We start from the raw sequence: 21,654 nt of genomic DNA, 5'->3' as shown, positions 1-21,654 counted from the left end.
AGAGGAAAACTAAGTGGTATAAACTAACTGAATAACCTAGCTAAAAAAGAATTTCAACTCATATCTTTCCCACTCTATTAAACAGGATGATTTTACACTGCTAATGCTCAATGATATTTAACTTAAAATTGAAAAAGATGAAATAGAAGTTAATTAGCTTTAAGATTATGCTGTGGCAACGACCCATATAAAGTTTTCTAGGAAGAATGCCTTTTACCTCAAATTATCTAGAGGAAAACAAATTGCAAAATTGAAATTTACTCTGTAATCTTTCCTCATCACTTTGAACTCAGTCATATACACTTGTCTTGAAATAAATTTTGTAAATGTGGAGTTAGCAGATGAAAGTCTTATCATCAAAAAGAAAAACTCAAAGAAATAAATTAATATATCAAATGTTCTATGACAGTTAAATAAAAATAAAACATCCGCATACCCTCAACAGCCTGTAGATAACTGTTCCAAAATCCCAAAGCCTGTACATCAGATAATGTGCGTACGGTAAAAAGATCACTAAGGATTTTTGCAGTAAGATTCTCAGGTTTATGACAGAAGATGCTATAAAAGGCTTCTGGGTAAGTCTGAATTTTCTCCAAAACACCAAGAGTTTTCAGACCCTGCTTAAAACTTATAAGAAGATAAACAATAAGCCAACATTCATACATGTGTTTGGTATTACAACGACAAATTAACATTTCTAGCTAACTTACTATCACACATAGTTAGAGGTGAGGAAAAAACATAATTATACAGATATACATGATATGATACTTTTAAATCAATAAGAAGCAAGTATATTAATATAAAATTTTATCTGCCCATACTATTTGATTTTGTAAGATAGTTTTAAAATTAAAACAATAAAAAAGAAATAAAATTAAGCTAACAATTTTTAAGAGGGAAAAAAGTAGACATGTGAAAGTATTTTACACTTCACAGCTAGAGTATAAAATGAAGTTTCCTAGAAACGGCAAAGAAAAAGAGTAATAAATCTTAGCCACAAAAAAATTCAACTTATGTACTGCTAAAAAGAAATTAACAAAGTCAAAAACAAAGTGGTAACGTATATGACAGAAAACTAATTTCTCTAATGTACAAATAATACAAGTCATTTTTCCAAAAGAACAATTTAACAGGAAATTAGCAAAATATGAAGGGATAATGAACAAAATACAAGGAATAAATAAATTATTTTAAATGCAAATTCTCACTCGTTAGGAAAGAACTGAGGTATATTTTTATCTATCAGACTAAGCCCAATCTGTGGCTCTGGATCCCCTACCCACCTCCTCAGATACCCTGATACAGATTCATCCCCCCTTCTACTGGGTTATTCTCAAGAGCACAGAAATGTGCTTATTTTTTCCATCTTTAAATGGAAAAAAAAAATTCATCCAATGCCATGTTTTCCTTTAAGACAACCTATCTGACTTACCCACATTCACTATCTTCCTTTGCTAATTTCCAACTCACTTTTATTCTACTCTTGTCTACACCTGAGGAAAAACTGCCCTAATTCATGAATGAACTCCTTCTATGGCATCAGTCTTCTGGTTTCCCTTCTTTCTATGGTCAGATCTTTTCAGTCTCTTACAAAGCTTCTTCTTTCTTTACTTTGCTTTAAATGTTGATGTTTGTGTCTCAGGGATCTGTAACAAGGCCAATTTCTCTTCTCTCTTATCCTCTCCCATGGCTGTATTTAGCAGGTATATACTCATCACTATAAAATCTATTATTTCAGTGAGCCTGGGTGGCTCAGTCAGTTAAGCATCTGCCTTCGGCTCAGGTCATGATCCCAGAGTCCCAGGATTGAACCCCACATTGGGCTCCCTGATCTAGCAGGGAGTCTGCTTCTCTCTCTGCTCCTCACCCTGCTCATGCTCTCTCTCATTTTCTGCCTCTCTCTCTCAGATAAACAAAAATCTTAAAAAATAAAACCTGCCTTGTCTTTAAAAAAAATAATTAAAAATAAACTCTAGTATCTCTAGCCCAGAAATATATCCAACAGGCTAATGGTAGCATATATTTCAAGTACTCAAACTTATTAAGTGCAAAAGAAAGTTCATCACCTTACTACTAAAATCTAAACCATAACTGATGGTATATGCCTCCATTATCCATCAAATTAGTATAGCTGAATCTTAAAGTCCTTTTTAACTGTTTCCTCTTCCATTTCTAATTACCAAGTCCTATGAATTTCCTTGTCTGAAATCCCTTTTATCTGCTCATTTCTCTATATACCACTTTACCACCCTCTTACAAACCACCTGCAGAAGAACTGCTTTACCAGTTATGCAAATTCCCGAGTTCATTCTCCACACTGTAGCTCCAGGGACGTGCCAGAAATAAATCCCAATACTGTCATTTACCCTGATGTAGACTGAATGGAGTCCTAGCCCCCCAACGCCTCCAATAAGTCTATATCCTATTTCCTGGAACCTATGAATATGATCTTATTTGGAAAAAAATTCTAAACAGATAAAATTAAAGATCTTGAGATCATCCTATCTAGATTATTTGGACTGGCCCAAAATCCAATGACATGTGTCTTTACAAGACACACACAGAGGAAAAGACCACGTGATATAGATTCTAAAAATAGAAGTATTTACCACCATGAAATGATCTCCAGTATATATTGCCAATTTTAAAAAATGACTAGAAAAAGAGTGAATGTAATGTTACTATTTATGTAATAAAAGAAATTAGTACATATGCACACATATATTTATCTATCATTTAAAAAACCAACAAATAATGGCTAAACAATGTCACCATTTTAGATGACAAAGTCATCTAAAACAAAGTCATCATTTTAGATGACTTCATAAGGGGATGAAAAGTGGATGTGATAAGGATGAAAGCTATACTTATTTGAATGCAATTTGTATCACAGAGCTGAGTTCTTTTGATAAACTTTCATTATAAATTTGATTTTGGAACCATGTAAATATTTTAAAAAACCGTAAAAATTTTTTTAAATCACTAAAAATGAAATAAAAAATGAAAATAAAATGTATATACAGCTCATAGTAGAACACCACAGAATAAATATTCCAAATGTCTTTAAAATATAGTAATTTGACTACACAGCTGTAGAAAAATAATGCTAACCTGTTTTCAATAAAAAGTTATTGGTAATAATGTTGGTAATGTTACTGAGACTACTGTTTATGAAATGTGGAATAAATGAAGTGAGTAATTATTTCATAGTCTAATTCTCCTGTGTTGTGAATTGATCACGGAGGTTCTCAACATGGGACAAAGAAAAGGTTAAAAAAATCTTTTAGCAGTGAATTTGAAGTATCAGTAAAACTCAAGATGTATTTTACCTTAAAAACCTGAAACCAAAACCACCCTATATGTCCTAGTTTGGATCCACTGAAAAGGCCTACGAACACTGAACAATCTGGCAAAAAAAGCATCCCTAGCATCCAGACTGTATTTTGGAAGTATCATTCACCATTCAAAGAAACAAAGGTTCCTCATTCGAAAATGCACAAAATGAGCCTGAAATATCCTGCTATATACCAAGAAAGCTATCAAAGATCATTAAGGTCAATATCAAAAGAACTCAAAAGAAACATAAGAACATTTACAATGGCCAAACATGGAGACAATGAGAACTCCAGTTAAGTTTAAGAAGCATAACAGTTGTGAACACATCGAATATATTTAAATTCATAGGTTAATGATACTTAAATTTTTTTTAAAAGAATGATCACTTATGGTTTGTCTCCCTCCCAATCCCATCTTATTTCATTTATTCTTCTCCTATCCCCCTAACCCCCCATGTTGCTTCTCCATGTCCTCATATCAGGGAGATCATATGATAGTTGTCTTTCTCTGATTGACTTATTTCACTAAGCATGATACGCTCTAGTTCCATCCACGTCGTCGCAAATGGCAAGATTTCATTTCTTTTGATGGCTGCATAGGGTTTTGAAGGGTCAGGGGTGGGAGGTTGGGGGAACAGGTGGTGGGTAATGGGGAGGGCACGTTTTGCATGGAGCACTGGGTGTTGTGCAAAAACAATGAATACTGTTACGCTGAAAAAATAAATAAAATGGAAAAAAAAGATAAAAAAAAAAAAAGAATGATCACTTCTGGGATGGTATTATGTTTGGAATTTGCTTGAAAATAATCCTGGAGTCAGGGCGCCTGTGCTCAGTTGGTTAAGTATCTAACTCTTGGCTCTGGCTCAGGTCATGATCTTACTGGGTATGGGATCGAGCCCCACATGGGTCTCCATGCTCAGCGGGGAGTCTGCCTGAACATTCTATCCCTCTGCCCTCCCTCCACAGGCACTTGCTCTCTCTTTCTAAAATGAATAAATATTTTTTAAAAATAAAAGAAAGAAAAGAAGAGAAGGGAAGGGAAGGGAAGGGAAAGGAGGGCAAGGGAAGGGAAGGGAAGAGAAGAGGAGAAGAATCGAATCCTGGAGTCAATAATAAAGGTAGGCTAGATGAACAAGACTGGCCACAGGTTGACTGGTAATTATTAGATCTGTGTGGTAACTACATGGTGTACCATTCTCCCTATTTTCATATACATTTTATACATATACAAACAGAAAAATGTGAGAATAAGTTTCAAACTTCTTTTAAGAATTCTAAGAACAAAAAGTCTGAATGAAGACCAGTGCTCTAAGGTTATGAAGAGCAAGACTCATATCTACCTTGTTAATCAAAGAATGTTTAGTACTTATTACCTAGCAGACACACAGGTACTCTATAAATAGTTATTAAATGAATGAAAGGAAATGGAAGGGGTTGGCTTACATGCTAAGAATTTAAAAATTTTTTTAGAAGGATAATTATAAATTGAGGTAATGATTACTCTTCCTACCCAAGCATCATACATTCACACCAATTCTGTATAAAATGGTTAGAATGGCAATCATTCTTAAGACATTACTTTTAAAGCATTACTTTAAAATAGCACTTTAATTTTTATCAAATATATCTCATTGTAAAACAATCACTTTAAACATGTAATTTGAAAGAATCACATATAAACAACTTACCTTTCAAAGGGTGCTTGGACTCTCTTAATTACATGATAAACTAGTATGTCTTTTGCCAACATATATTTATCACTTAATGAAGTTATAAGTCTTAAACATCCAATAAGCTCTAGGTAGTTATAACATTCATTTACTACTGAGTTTAAGTCAGCCACATTTGTTGCAGTATTTACCTATAACAAAGAAGGAAATATACCCAGTTTACTCATTTACTTGTGAATGATTTTTACATTTCAAATAACACATTACTTTATACTCAATTCTGGAGAACACCAGTGTGGAGTGCAAGTATATCAAGAATTATTTTTCTAGAATAAAGGACAATCCAGTTTAAATAATATTGTCAATTTCTGCCTTCAAGAAACCTATAGTAAACTGGCACTTTAATATAGGAAATTATTTACATAAGAGATAATAATTGACACAGAACAGTTACATAGCACTAGAGAAGTAAGTGAAATAACCTGAGATTTCATGAAAGAGAAAGAATATCAGCTGTTAGACTTGAATGAGGGACTTAAAGACTAAATGAGGTACTTCAAACAGGGACAGAATCAAAATAATTCAGGAAATAGTATTAAAAAAGGAACACTTGACCATTAATGTGCCAGACACTTTCATATAGATTAGCTCTTTAAAAGAGTTACACAAGGAAAGAAAGACTAAAAATAGGAAGCAGTCAATGGTCTATTTGAATACAAATTTTACTTTTTATCTCTTCTTTCCAAAAAAACTCTTTCCCAGTGATTTATATGATTTCCCTCATTCACTTCAGATCTCTGCTGAAATTCCAGAAGTTTTTCGACTACCCTGCTCAAAATACTACCTTCACACACTGTCACAAGTAGTAGTTGGGTAGATATTACTTTTGTTCCCAAACCCACCACCCTGAATTTTAGTTGACAGCCAAACTTTCCTTGCAGCTAAATCTGGCTGTATGTGACTGAGAGCTATCCAAAAGAATGTGAGTGAAAATGTGTCACACTTTCCAGAACTCTACTTTTATTTCTTCCCTTAAGAGCAAGCCTCATGTAGATGAAGATGTGATTACACAGTGAGAGGAAGGAATCCAATTCCCTAGATGTATCATAACCATACCGCTAAAATACAAGCTACCTGAAAGACCAGACATCTTATGCTTTGTAGGCCATAACTACTCAACTCTTCCACTATAGTGTGAAAGCAGTCATAGACACATAACAAATGGTAAGTAGGTATGGCTGTGTTCCAATAAAATAAATAAAACATCTGTTGGGGTCTCTGTTACAGAAGCATAGCCCAAGTTCCATCTTATTATACCCCAAACATTATCTCCTTTCTCTTATTCTTTTCTATTTTTACAATACATTTTACTATACAGCAGTATATTACATATTTATTTATCTTCTGTGTTTCCTCTAAAAGGTAAATTTCAAAGAGGCAGGGACTTTGGTTCACTACTATATCCTCAGTGATGAAACAATATGAGGTACATAGTTATTTGCTGACTAAATGAACAAACATTAGATAGGAGCATAGAGACAATAGATAAAGCCATGAGAAGAGCTGGAAGTCTTAAATACCCTAATGAATAGCTTGAACTTTATTCAATAGGCAATGAGAAGCCACTGAAGATTCCAAAGAAGGAATCATCCTGATTATTAGAATAATATCCTAATTGTTTAAACCTAGGAATAATTTGAGTTTGGTATAGTAAGTACATTAGAAATCAGAGGAAAATGCTGAAGATAAACTTCACTTTTAGAGACAGATGACTTGAAACACCCTGATAAATGGAATATGGCAGAATAAAAATGACACTTCTCCAGAAAGGCATGGAAATGAGAAATCTTTTGAAAAGAAAAATCAGGCAAGCAAGCAAGCAAACAAACCAAAAACTCTGGGGGGAAAAAAAAACAGTTGGCTTAAACATGTTGGACTCAGTGTGTTAGAAAGGCTCAGACCCTATCTAGATATAAAAGTCTAGTGGCTCAAAAACAGAGGTCTGGGAATCATTCAGAAAGGTTATGGGCAGGAAGCAGTTTTCCAAATAGTACAGAGGGAAGACTAGGAAAACACTGATCAATAACCCAAGTTTCAGGGGTAGGAAGAAATGCAGTATCAAAGTAAACAGAAGAGATGAATCAAAGACAGTGGTGATTACAAAAGGAGATGAGGAATTATTAGGAAAGAAAGGCCTTTGCATGCAGTGATTTAGATCCCTGGAATCAGCTAAAAACTAGCTGACTTGGAAGAATGCTCTGTGGGAACAGAAGCCTGACTACAAGAAGCAAAGAAATGAGCAGGAAAAGAGGAAGCTGAGACAATGAAGTCATACTAAAGTACATGTTTTGGTAAAGAGGAAAAACGGAAAAATCACTTGAGTTAAAGGATAAATTTTAGGATGAGACATCTTGGGCCAAATAAAAGGACACACTTCCATGTTATTTACTTAGTGATTTTGAAACTGAGGCTTAAGATTAACTAAGGTGCCCAAGGTCACAGAGCTTATAGTAGCTATTTCAAACTAAAATCTGACTTCTGAACATTTGCTTTTTTTTTTTTTTTAAGATTTTTATTTATACATTTGAGAGAGAGAGTGAGAGTGAGAGAAAGCATAAGAGGGGAGAAGGTCAGAGGGAGAAGCAGACTCCCAGTGGAACTGGGAGCCCGATGCAGGACTCCATCCCAGGACTCCGGATCATGACCTGAGCCCAAAGCAGTCGCTTAACCAACTGAACCACCCAGGCACCCTGAGCATTTGCTCTTCACCATTAAACCATACTGCCTATTAATGGAGATAATGGATAGAGTAGGCTTAAGCAGGAGGGAAGATAAAGGAAAAAAAGTTGGATGACTTTCATTGTCTCAATTAGTTTCCAAATCAGTAACATGCAGGCAATGATTTAGAGGGCATTATTATAACTAAACTGAGTTTGTACAGGTAATATGTAGTACAGGGCTTAATAAATGGTAACTATTTTTCGGTAGAAACATTAAGTCTCCCCACTTGTTTCTATAAAGAAATTCAGCCTGGTCCTTCTCTGCACCTATCACACTTATCTCCGTATAGGAGTGAGACCAAGTTTTTTGAGTGGTAAGCTAAGTCCTCCCTCCTTGCAGATCTACCTGCCTATAGAAAGTGCACCTTCCCCTGCTACCTAGCAGACAATAAGGAACCTGCCTTATATTGTCTCTGGCAGGGTAGATAAATCCATTTAACTCTGAGGAGTGGTAACAAACCATTTTGACCACAGACCAAAGTCAAATACATTATCTAACTGGTTATATCAACATTAAGTGTGGCCCTTTGATCTCAGCTGTCTAACCTTAACATCTATCTCTTAACTGTTTGTGAATTCTGCTGGTAAACAGAAATAACTGATACCTCTTGATTCCTGCAAAAAGAGTATTATTTTATCATAGATCCATCATTTACATTCATATAACTAGAACGTAGTCTGTATTTCAATAAACAAGTACATTTCTTACCCTGATTATAATTTGTGCCACATCAAAGTCTGAAACATCATCTAGAATTGGTTGGGTATTTTCTGGTCCATAAACAAGGCAGTTATACAAGGTTTTAGAAAAGAAACCAGGTGAAGGACCACCATGGACCAAAGAAATGGCAAGGATTTTGCCAGCTTCATAGTAAAGATTCTCTTTCAGAGCTGTAGATACAGATGAAAATATATCAATATAATTCTTTTATTATTATAAGATAATCATATATAATGAATGCATATACAGTAAATTAAAAGCCCCCCAAAACTAAGAATTAGATAAATGTAAAATAATTTACAGAAACTAGAATCATATATAAAATACAGATCTCACCTAAATACATTTTTCTGAATACAAAATAACCTATAATAGAAAAAATGTAAATACAGGAAAGTTTAATAAAAATTACATAATACCATCACAATAACCAGTATGCACATTTTGATGTGTATTTCTAGTATGTATATTAGTACAAATAGTTTGACTTGTGCTTTTTTTTACTTACTATATTGTAAACTTTTTCTGTATTATACATAATTATTCAAATCTACAGTTAATGACTAAGACTAAATTATAGATGTGCTGCAAAGGAAACCATCTCCTTATTACTGGCTACTTTGGCTAAGTTATACTTTCAACTATATGAGACACAATATTATAATCAACATCTATTCCCATATTCTTTTTTATATATCTTTGATTATTTGATTAGTATAGAGTCCTACATTTGCTGTTAGGAGATCATAGGATATAAACATTTTTAAGGTTGTTGATAAATAGGGATAAATTATTTTCCAAAATGGCACAAAGGTACTCCCAGGAGTATATGCTATCTAACCAAGTCATCACAGTTTTCAGTATTTTTTAAATTGTCATTTAAAATGTTTTAGCTATGAAGCAAAATAAGTCAGAGAAAGACAAATACTGTATGATTTCATACACATGTAGAATTTAAGGAACAAAACAAACAAGGGGAAAAAATGAGACACACACACACACACACACACAAATCAAGACACCGACTCTTAATTAGAGAGAACAAACTGATGGTTACCAGACGGGAGAAGGGTGGGGAGGTGGGTGAAATAGGTGGTGGGGATTAAAGAGTGCACTTGTCGTGTTGAGCATAGGCTGATATATGGACATGTTGAATTACTACTTTGTACACCTGAAACTAATATAACACTGTATGTTAGCTTAAAATAAAAACTTAAAATGTTTTAGCTACCTTGATAGATCGAAAGATATAATGTAAATTTTCCTTTACTTCTCTTAATATTGTTAAGAGCAAATTATTAATAAGTAACATTATCACTACATGAACTAATAAGAAAATCTCAACAATAACCTTATTTGCTACGTATTAGCAGTAATACTTTATGTATCTGTTAAATGAATTCCAGATAGACTATGTAATTAATCTAAAGAAATAAAGCAACTGAAATAGGTGTGTACAAAACTGAATTCAGATTTTGTGAATTCATGCACTCACCTACTATACCAAAACTGTCTTGAGTTAGTGTTACTTATTATTTAGAATGATTTGTTTTAGGGAGTTTTGAATTAAACAGTGTGTACTATACATAGTACAAATAAACCTTGGTAGTTCCTCAACTATTTTAATGATGCTTTAGGCAACAATAAGGAAGTTCTAGGGACTATACAGGAGAAAATTCAAGTGGAATGAAATAAGTCTTCTCACTTGTCTGAATTTCCTATTACAGCAAAAGTGGTATAAAAGCTCCTAAAAAAGAATGCTAGAATTAATCACTCTTCTGAAATGCATTTTTAAAATTCATCATAAGACAGAAAAGTATCATATACATAAATATGCATGAAAAATTCTTAAAAAGCAAAAGTACATTAAAAAATCTGTTAGATGTGGACCAGAAAATGATGTGATAAAATCCTAGGTTGTGAAGAAACATCCTATCTGCAAATTCCAAAGATGTGAACAAGAAGGGCTCAAATAATCATCTATTCCATTTGGTGACTCTATTCAAATGAAATTAGAATGAATATAAAGTACATTTTTAAAGAAGTTACACTTAATTATAAATTCACTCTAAGGAGGCTATTACTAAAAAAAATTGAGCATATTCTTTTTTTTTTTTTTAAAGATTTTATTTATTTGACAGATAGAGATCATAAGTAGGGAGAGAGGCAGGCAGAGAGAGAGAGAGGAGGAAGCAGGCTTCCTGCCAAGCAGAGAGCCCGACGCAGGGCTCGATCCCAGGACTTTGGGATCATGACCTGAGCGAAAGGCAGAGGCTTTAACCCACTGAACCACCCAGGTGCCCCAAATTGAGCATATTCTTAAATAAAAAGTTTCAGTAGAAAATTTTTAAAATACCACTCCCCTTTCTCTACTCTTCTGTGATTCAATCAGTATTTTATAACCAAGTAAACTATACATTTCAACCACAGGGACTGAATATTAATTTTAACCAGCTATCTCTTTCACATGGTATATTCAGCAGATACAATAATAAAATTACCTTGAGAATTTAGAGACAAATTCTTTGACAAGGACCCTTCAAATATTGGTGAGTTCTCAAGATGTTGCATTAAGAGACTTAGGAATTCTTGCTTTGATCCAGGATGCTCTCTTCCAAAGTTATCATTTTCATCGACATATGCTACTTCAATTGTGTATGAAGGATTAAAGTTTTGATTTCTGAATCCATCTAAGGCACTATTCCAGACATTGGCTTTATTAATCCATAATCTTTTAGTTTTTTTTTTAATTTGAAAACCTAATTCCACCATTATTGTTGAAACTTCTTTTCTAAATTTATTGCCTTGCCTATAAGACATGAATTTAAACATAAAAGTTAAGTACTCTAAAGTACTTTACATGACACACAGCAGTTATTCAGCCAATAAAAAATAGAAAAATTAATTAAAAAGGAAATTCTTCCCCAGCTCCCACCCAAAAACAAACAACAGCTTCCACCAGAACCAAAAAGCTATTTGACTTGATTCTAAATTCTTGACTCCCTCCCCAGTTTCCTACAAATTAAAATCTAGTAACATAAATGATCTATGAGAATACTGATAGATCACTATCTCAAATTTGATCAATTCAGTGGACTCAGATGTAAGAGTCAGAAGCTCAGAATCTTACCCTCCTGGCCAATGGCTATAACAAACAGTTGCTTCAAGGCATTTCAAGTTTACTAGATCCTTTAAAAAACAGAACAAATGTAATCTCTGCTTACTCTATGAGAGAACCATAGTTTTAAGAGATTACACAATGTATTTCTCATCATAAAGTTAGTTAACAGTACAGTTAATATTATGAACACAACTCACAACCCTATCAATAGTATTTTTTAAGTCTATAGCTATAATTTTTTTTTTTAAGATTTTATTTATTTGACAGATAGAGATCACAAGTAGGGAGAGAGGCAGGCAGAGAGAGAGAGAGAGGAGGAAGCAGGCTCCCTGCCAAGCAGAGAGCCCGATGCGGAGCTTGATCCCAGCACTCTGGGATCATGACCTGAGCGAAAGGCAGAGGCTTTAACCCACTGAGCCACCCAGGTGCCCCCTATAGCTATAATTCTTAAAGCAGCAACAGCATTTGGAAACTTGTTAGGAATGCAAAATTTTTTTCCAAAGACTTCAAGTAATCTCTACACCAAATGTGGGGCTCGAACCTACAATCCTGAGATCATGAGTTGCATACGGCACGACTGAGCCAGCCAGGTGCCCCAGAAATGCAAATTTTTGAGCCATGACAGCAAGTAAACAGAATCAGAACCTCTGAGCATGAGGCCTAGCAAGCTGTCTTAGTAAGATCTCCAGGCAATTGTATGGACCAAATCAAATGTCTCTGCCTCAATTTCTCCATCTGTAATTGAAATTAATGTACTCAAAATGATCTCGTTTGGAGCAATGTCCATGGATGATCTTTCTACATCAAGTATAAATTTTTCTCATTGTAAGACATTACGATGCCCCAGTGAGGATCAGGCTTTGCTTTTTCTTTCTTCACACACCCCCTATTCATTAACCCAGGTTGCAGGAAAACTTAAGTCTTTGGGAAGTAAAACAATCCTTCAGAAATATGCCTTTGTGTAGCAAGTTGATTCCTTGCTCCTACCTGGAATGGAAATGCTGATGTTATTCTTTTAGAATATGATTTTGAAGCATGGAGCAAGGAATCAAACTTCCCCAGTATAACATCTTTGGAAACCTACATATTAAAAGTTTTAAAAGTAATGTGAACATCTTTTTTGATACTAAATATATTATAAAAAATCTGTAATAAGTTTTCAGTTAACACAAGTGGTATCTTAAAACAGCAATTCTTCACTTTTTGAATAGTACTTCATATTCCACTTCTATCTATAAATCTACTTATCAAGTATTTCCGCAGAAATTCTCTTTACCTTCTAAGTTTTAACTTGATACTATTTTTCTTTAAGATTTTATTTTAGAGAGAGAGTGTGCATGGATATACGTGCTGGGAGCAGGGGGTGTGGGAAGATGTCAGGGGAGATACAGAGGAAGAGTGAGAGAATCTCAAGATTTCCTGCTGAGCACAGAGACCCACGTGGGGCTGGATCCCGGGACCCCAGGATCATGGCCTAAGTCAAAACCAAGAGTCGGACAGACACTTGACCAACTGAGCCACCCAGCTATCCCTAACTTGATACTATTTTTAACAAAAAAGTACTTCATCTAGCTACTTATGTTAGTTTTGCGTATTTCTTCTAAAAGCCACATATATTTAAAAATTCTAACTTAAGCTGAATAAATAAATACCTGGACATGGTACTAAGTTATAATTCTAGTCTTATTTAAATGTTATGAATGATTTTAAAAGTTACTTATTTTACTACATACAGTGCCATACACCTGTAGTCCCAAGTACTCAGGAGGCTGAGGCAGAAGGATCACCTGAGCACAGGAGTTCTGGGCCGTTGTGTGCTATGCCAACTGGGTGTCTGCACTAAGTCTGGCATCAATATGGTGACCTCTCAGAAGCTGGGAACCACCAGGTTACTTAAGGACAGGGTGAACCAGCCCAGGTAGGAAAATATGTAGGCAACAATACAACATAATAATACTTGTAAGTATGCCTTGAAATTTCTAAAGAGGTGACATTTAGACCTCCAATACTGACAGCAAATATAATAAGCACATGATTACACAATTAAAAAAAAAAACACTACATTAAACATGATTCCTTCCTTTCAACCAAGTAACATGGTGTACTTGATATTTTATACTACCTTGACAATGATCTATAATATGTATTTTATATCACAATTCAGTATACAATAAAATAAATTTCATATATATCCTATTTGCAATGCAATCTGGTATTTTACATTCTATTCTATCCTGTTTTGTTTTCTTTTTATTAATGCTGGCTGCAATGACTTCATGATCAAATCTTGGTCCTGCAGTTTGAAAAACACTCTTCCAGAATACTAAGGTCAGTTAATATTCCAAATATATATATATATGCCACTTCCCAGTCTAAATTTTCTCAAAATAGAGCTTTAAAGGGATGTCTGGCTGGCTCAGTTGGGAAAGCATGTGACTCTTTAGCTGAAGGTAATGAGTTCAAGTCCCACATTGGGCACAGAGCTTACTTTAAAAAAAAAAAAAAAGTTTTGTATTTTTCTACATTCCAAAATACATACCTCAGGAGATCTTTACGCTGGGCTCCAGGTGACTGTCTGGGTAATTTAGGTGATGATTCTTCCAACAAACAATCAGTTATTCCCACACTATTAGTGTTGGGTAATGTATGTTTTTTGGCTTTTTGGAAATCCTCTGTATATTTAAAACCCAATGTTAACATTACAGATATACAGGAAGAATTTTAAAATAATATACATTTCAAAAAAAATCTTTATTCAAAATTACAAAATATTACCTGAATTGTAGAGAATACCTCTACATTCCAAACACTCCCAATTTTGTTCCCATGATCGTAATGAGGAACAAGCTAAATGTGTTCCGCTAGAACCACAACACTGACAGCGCTTTATTTCCCATTTGCTGAGGACATAAACAGAAGCAGATGTTTACATTTTGGTATTAACTTGGCCTAATTACAACTACCTGCACTGCCACAGGACATACTGCCCATCTCACATATAAACAACTATTCTTCCAAAGGAGGGAAAATAAGATTATCTGCTTTGAAACTACATGACTCTTTTTCTTTTTTCTCTTTCACTTGTTTGTAATCTCCTCCTCTAAATATTCACTAACTTAAAATACCTAAACTAAATATATGCATGTGTACATTTACCCATACACAAGACCATAAACACCAGAAAGAATAGGACTAAGAAGGAAAAAAATTTTCTTTTTTATTTGGAAATTACTAGCTCATAGGGAAATTGCTATATAAATGTAGCCAACAAGGAAGAAGCATCAGTAAAAACATTATCTTACTTAAAATATTATTTTTCACATTCATTATACAGAATTACTTCCTATAAAACTTGTTTAGACACCCAGTATTGTGCAGCTCAACAGGATCCAGACTTACCATCTTGCTCATGTTTGTATTTTCTTATTTGCTCCCTTCCAACCCCACCTCCATGTTTCTCTACTGGATTGTGTGATGTATGCCAGTCCATACTCACATTTTTTGTATAGGTGTGGAGCCTACTTTTTGTTTGGTTATGAATATACTCTCTATGAATAAAAAGAGATATACTCCCTGAGTGTGTGGATGTGTAGGTGATGAGAGAGGTAGTTGGGGGGCACCTGGGTGGCTCAGTTGGTTAAGCATTTGACTCTTGATTTAGGCCCAGGTCATGATCTCAGGGCCGTGAGACGGGGCCCTGTGTCAGGCTCCATGCTGGGTGTGGAGCCTGCTTAAGATTTTCTCTCTCCCTCTCCCTCTGCCCCTGCTCCCTGCGTGTATGTACACAATGCTCTGTCTCTCAAAAAAAAAAAAAAAAAAGAAGAAGAAGAAAGAAAAAAGAGGTAGTTGGATACCCTCCCCTCCATTAGGTGTGGGTGAATCTCTGTGTGGAATGGGTATGGAGGTATGTGTCCTCTCTGCGTGTCTCCCCCACTATCCCAGATAGTTCTGCCAAATGATAAAGAGAAAGAAAGAGGACAACTAACATGAGTGCTTACTATATTCTAGCCCCAGTTCTTAGTCTACATAAAAAGTTTAATCCTCATAATTTTAAATGATAGGAAAAATCACTATTATCCTTCATTTTATTTTTAAAGATTTTATTATTTATTTGACATACAGAGATCACAAGTAGGCAGAGAGACAGAGGAGGAACCAGGTTCCCTGCTGAGCAGAGAGCCAGACGTGGGGCTTGATCCCAAGACCCCGGGACCATGACCTGAGTCAATGGCAGAGGCTTTAACCCACTGAACCACCCAGGCACCCCTTATCCTTCATTTTAAAGAGGAGGAAACCAAGACATGAAGGGGTACATAACTTGCCTAATTAAGTTCACATGGCTGGGAAGTCCCAGAGTGGGGCTTCCAACCTATCTACCTGGTTTCGGACCCATTCTCCTAACCACTACACCATGGCGCCTTTCAACAAAACCAGCTTGCTATCACTAGGATGAGGGAGTGAGATTAAAAACAAAATTTTTTTTTCAGATGGCTAGTATTGTGTCCCAGGAGAAAAGACAAGGGAAAGCAATCTCAATCAAGTAGCTGCCAGAAAGGAAGGGAATTTGGTAGCTACTGACTAGGCGATCAATAATATATAAGCAATATATACAGGTTAAAAAAGAGCCCAAAATAGCGGCACCTGGGTGGCTCAGTCAGTTAAGTGTCTGCCTTTGGGCTCAGGTCATGATCCCAGGGTCCGGGATCGGGCTCTTCACCAGGCTCTCTGCTCAGCTGGGAGACTGCTTCTCTCTCTCCCTCTACCTGCTGCACCCCCCGCCATCTTGTGCTCACATGCTCTCTCTCTCTGTGTCAAATAAATAAAATCTTAAAAAAAAAAAAAGCCCAAAATAAATTTAGAAAATATCAATATTCATAAATGTATTGTTTCTTACAAATCTAAAGTGCCTTATTATTTACAAAGCACATTTATATACATTATCTCATCTGTGCCTTAGCACAACCCTTTAGAGGTTTACAAATGAATAATCAGGGTCACCAGTCACATAAGCAAGAATATACCATACCTGACATCTTCAGTAAGATCTTTGCCCTTAAATAATTTTTAGTCTAATAACAAAAACAAATTCCAATAATGTCAATTGCACTGTAACAGGAAAACAAAAGAAAAAGCCCAGCCCAGAATGGGAAATCAGGAGTGGTAAGAGCTGTTAAGGGTAATGTTTCAAAACTGGGAAGACATTAGCTGTGTCTTTGCAAGTAAGAGATTGCATACTCAGTCAAATCACTTTCCATGAGAAACAAGGCTCCCAGTATTCTGCCTTGCATTTTAAGTTTTGGCTTGCGATGTTAAGATTGTATAACAGATATTAAAAATTTATTGAAATATCCTCCATAAATTCAAGAAAACTGGATTTGTTACTGCTTATTCTGCATCTTAAAAAACGAAGACAGTCTTGGGGTGCCTGGGTGGCTCAGTGGGTTAAAGCCTCTGCCTTCGGCTCGAGTCATGATCCCAGGGTCCTGGGATTGGGCCCCGAGTTGGGCTCTCTGCTCAGCAGGGAGCCTGCTTCCTCCTCTCTGTCTGCCTCTCTGCCTACTTGTGATCTCGGTCTGTCAAATAAATAAATAAAATCTTAAAAAAAAAAAAGTGAAGACACTTTTGATTTCTAGTATCCAACACAGTATAGTGTACATAGAAGGCACAAAATAATGGTCGATTTAGAGACAGTATCTACTGACATTGCAAAATAATAATCAATAAATTTCAAATATCAAACCCTTTTTCTAGGGATCCAAAAGAACACTGCTAGATTACTTTAAATTAAGCTCTAGAACAGTGCCATCCGATAGAAATACAATGCAAGTCATTTAATGAATTTAAATTTTTCTAGTAACCTGATCTCAAAAGGTAAAAGAAATAGGTAAAATGAATTTCAACATTTCTAAATTATTATTTGCTTGACATGTAATGAACATAAAAAGTTATTAACAAGATACTCTTATTTCTTTTTGTCTTACTATTATGGGCTGGATTGTGTCCCCTCCAAATTTATAAGTTGAAGTCCTAAAACCTAGTACATCTCACTATGTGTATTTGGAGACAGGGCCTTTAAAGAGATAATTAAGATATTATGAGGTCATATGGGTAGGCCTGAATTTAATATTACTGGTGTCCTTATAGGAAAAGGAGATTAGGACAGACAAAGGGACAATTATGTGAGGACACAGCTAGTAGGAAACCATGTGCAAGCCAAGGAGAGAGGAAATAAAACCTGCTGATACCTCTATTTTGAACTTCTAGAAGTCTGTAGAATTGTTAGAAAACAAGTATCTGTTGTTATAGCAGCCATAGCAAATTAAGACAGTGAGTCTTCACTATGTATTTCACATTTATAACACCTCTCAATTTGGAATAGCCACATTTCAAGTGCTCAATTAGCCACATGGTGGCTAGTAGCCACCATATAGGGGAATGCAGCTCTAGAAAATGAAGCTTCATGAAAATACACCACAGAAGTAAGTTACCAACTATGCTGATAGCAATAATTTCTCTGTAAACAGATGTAAACAGGCATTTAATAAATATACTCTTCTCAAGTTAAAACTTAAAACATCCTAAGAGCAAAACTACATTTCTTTAACTAGAAAACCACTTCCTCAGCTGACAGTTAATAAAATAATAAATAAGTACAATAAGCACAACTGGATTTCTCAATATACCTATCAGGCTCATTATAGTCTCGCCCTTCTTTGCAACGACATCTTCGGACATCACAATGCTCATAGTGCTGCAGAAGTTCTTGATAAGCATTTTCCTCTAATTCCCAAGACGCATCTCTGTAAACAAAGAAAGATATAAAACACACTTTGAACCAAAATGTTACATAAAAGGATTAGTAATGAAATCTAAAAACAAAAACTTGTCATGCACTTAGGAACAAGGAAAAAACTTTTTCTTTCTAGGATTAATCATTCTGTTCAAGATATGTACCTGTTAGTGTCATTTTATCCTGCAGTTAATTATTCTCACAGTGAATTTTCAAATGTTAAATGAAACATTAGAAATTTTTTAAAACTTACATTTTTCCTAATATTTCACTTCTAATTTTTAAATTTCAAGTTTAATAACATTATTTCTGGACTCCTCATCCCATAAGTATTAAGAAAATCCTTATTATATATTTTAAACCACATCTTGATTCTCTTAGATAATTTATACATGCCATTTTGAAATCTATTATGCTTGTGTCTAAGTCAATCAATTAATATTGTACACACTTGAGGTATTTATTAAGAGACTATAAGTCAACTAATAAGACATTAAAGTCACAGTCCCTGCTCTTAAGAACTAGCAATCTGGGAAGGAAAAGGAAGCAGTGGTAGGGGCAGGTTTCAATTTCCCATTTAAGATGACTGCTTCTCTATGACAGACATAAGTGATTACTTCCATTGTTATTAAATCCTACATTTAACGAAAATAAATCTTTTTGTTAAAAGACTAAATGATACTCACTTTTCAGGAATATGAATTCCCATTCTTAGCATCTCTTTCTGAAATATATCACTATTATTGCATATTGTGCATCTAAAGAAAAACACTCCTGCATTTATTGCTTGAACCTATCATGGAAAACAGGAAATCTGTTGTTACCAATTTAACCAGGTATCAGGTCATAAATTACAACAGCTAACAGAATATGTGCTACTTTTCACTTAAGATATTATGAAAACATATTTTCTATGCCAGTTCTCAAGCTTTGATAAATGAAGTTATTCTACTGCTAAAATTTTGAGATTTCCCCCCTGCAAAAAGTTAATGAACTGGCTGTTCTTAGCTTTACATCTATCTTTCTCAACCTTTTTATTCAATGTCCTTTCCCCACATATCATGCTGCCCATCACTCTCAGTGAATAAAGCAGTAAAAATATTGAATTACTTCATCTAGGAGAAATGTTTAAGTGTTACTTTATAAAACATCCTTAATTCTGTTTTTAACTCAATCTCTAAGCTAGTTTTTTTCCTAAAAGGGGAGAAGTATAAAACCTACTCTCACTGCTTCAGTAAACAGATATACAGAAGCCACAGACAGTGGGAACTCAGGAACAGAAACGTATAAACCTACTAGAAAGAGTAGCCAATCCCTAAAATCAAAACAAAACAAAACTAGTAGCACACATTTAACAACTATTTAACCCGTACTGTGTAGGTAACAAACACTATTTTATGTACCAAAAATAGAAACAAAATAACTTAGATCCTATTTTTAAGGAATAATGGTGAGATACATTGTATTACTTTGTAAAATGTGTGTGTGTTTTAAAGTACATATATGGAAGAGAAAGGAATAAGTACCTAAGCCTACATAAGAGCCTGACAAAAATGTCAAAAGAATAGTGAGGTCAAAGTTAAGTTTGGAAGAAGAAACAAAGGTTTGCCACGAAAACAGGACAAAAGGCATTACAAGGATAGGGAATTGCATATATCAAGTCTCTATGGCAAGAGTACAACGTGATCAGGGAACTAATTAATAATATGCTTAGGGATTACATAATGGCAATTACATTACGTGTCTAACTCAGTAATGAGATTAGACAGAAAAATCAAACCCAGTATTGTATGTGAAGAATTAATATAGATTAAGGTATGCAGGAGAAAAGGCCAGTTAGTATGCCCCTTCAAAAGTCTAGTTATTTTTTGTGTGTGTGTCTAAAGTTATATCACAGAGGGTTTAAGGCAGAGGTTAGGAACAAAAAAAGATATACAAAAAATATCTAATAGGTACATCTGATAGACTTGGGGATGGTTTATGAATGATAAAGAAAACAAAAGAATTCAGGTTCAAAAAGCACTAGCAGCGGGGCACCTGGCTGGAATGGTCAGAAGAGCATGCAACTCTTGGGTCTCAGGGTCATGGGTTTGTGTCCCACATTGGATGCAGAGATTACTTAAATAAATAAAATTAAAAACAAAACAAAAAAAATTAGTCACAAGTGGGACATACACACAAAGAATGTGGGAGGAAAGCAACCAGTTACTGAAATGTCTGAACCTAAAAGGCCTTTAGGAGTAACTGTACACAGATATCAAGATCTTAGTAAATGTATATGATACAAGAGAGTGCCTAGTAGGGAGCAAAAAACAAACAAACACAAAAACAACAACAACAAAACATAGGGCATAAAGAAGATACAAGACCACTGCAATGATGGAGAAATCCAAATTGAACAATAGTGGCAATTCTCTATACACACAGAATGAGAAGTTAGCTTTAAAATACTAATCTGCACTCTCTCCTTATAAAATCCCAATGTATATAGCATTGTAGAGGCCCCAAATGATGAAATATGCTTAACTACATACAATTCTCCTTCTATTATATAGGACTGTGGTTCCTTCAACTCTTGTATTAATGAAGTTCAGAGAATAAAAATATTTTTCTTCAGGTATTGTTATATAACAGGGTAGACTCCATTCACTATTACAGTTAAGACTTGTGACAAAATAGAAAAGGCACTGTAGCTCCTTTACAGAACATGACTCAAGAATTAGTTCTTACTGGTCTCTAATCAAGTAACAATTGCATGTTCGTATTTATGTCATAGAGAAGTGTCCATGTGGCTGTGATTTTGTTTTACATTTGCATAAAGTAGACCTATATTTTTGTAAGTAATATTATTTTCACTTAAAAAAAATTTTTTTTTTAAGATTTTATTTATTTATTTGACAGAGAGAGAGATCACAAGTAGGCAGAGAGGCAGGCAGAGAGAGAGGAGGAAGCAGGCTTCCTGCCAAGCAGAGAGCCCAATGAGGGACTCAATCCCAGGACCTTGAGATCATGACCTGAGCAGAAGGCAGGGGCTTATCCCACTGAGCCACCCAGGCGCCCTATTTTCACTTTTTAATGACAGGATTAGAAATTTGGTATTTTCAGTACTCACAAAAAGCTCTATGAATACTAGAGTCAAATCTGAGAACCTCTCTGCATTTCATTACTAACAAATAACTGAAGCAAATCTTTTCTATTTGTTGACTGATGCAAATCTTAATTGTTTTGAAAAAT

General features: G+C 34.8%; 1 protein-coding gene across 2 annotated transcripts in view; it reads right to left on the bottom strand.

Annotated features, from left to right (window-relative positions):
- The window catches only part of G2E3 (G2/M-phase specific E3 ubiquitin protein ligase), a 66,029-nt gene that overhangs the window by 5,098 nt on the left and 39,277 nt on the right, over nucleotides 1-21,654 (bottom strand). For both annotated transcript variants that reach the window (XM_046009557.1, XM_046009558.1), the window contains 8 exons: nucleotides 19,107-19,213; nucleotides 18,314-18,430; nucleotides 14,406-14,530; nucleotides 14,170-14,302; nucleotides 11,011-11,318; nucleotides 8,498-8,679; nucleotides 5,027-5,199; nucleotides 437-627 (listed from right to left, as the gene is read on the bottom strand). In XM_046009557.1, the coding sequence (XP_045865513.1) occupies nucleotides 437-627; nucleotides 5,027-5,199; nucleotides 8,498-8,679; nucleotides 11,011-11,318; nucleotides 14,170-14,302; nucleotides 14,406-14,530; nucleotides 18,314-18,430; nucleotides 19,107-19,213 (1,336 nt within the window). The remainder of the gene's footprint in view (nucleotides 1-436; nucleotides 628-5,026; nucleotides 5,200-8,497; nucleotides 8,680-11,010; nucleotides 11,319-14,169; nucleotides 14,303-14,405; nucleotides 14,531-18,313; nucleotides 18,431-19,106; nucleotides 19,214-21,654) is intronic.

Source organism: Meles meles, chromosome 6 (assembly GCF_922984935.1).
Source record: "Meles meles chromosome 6, mMelMel3.1 paternal haplotype, whole genome shotgun sequence".
Lineage (NCBI taxonomy): Eukaryota > Metazoa > Chordata > Mammalia > Carnivora > Mustelidae > Meles > Meles meles.
Note: the sequence above shows the minus strand (reverse complement) of the source record. Positions and strands in the feature narration are given on the sequence as shown.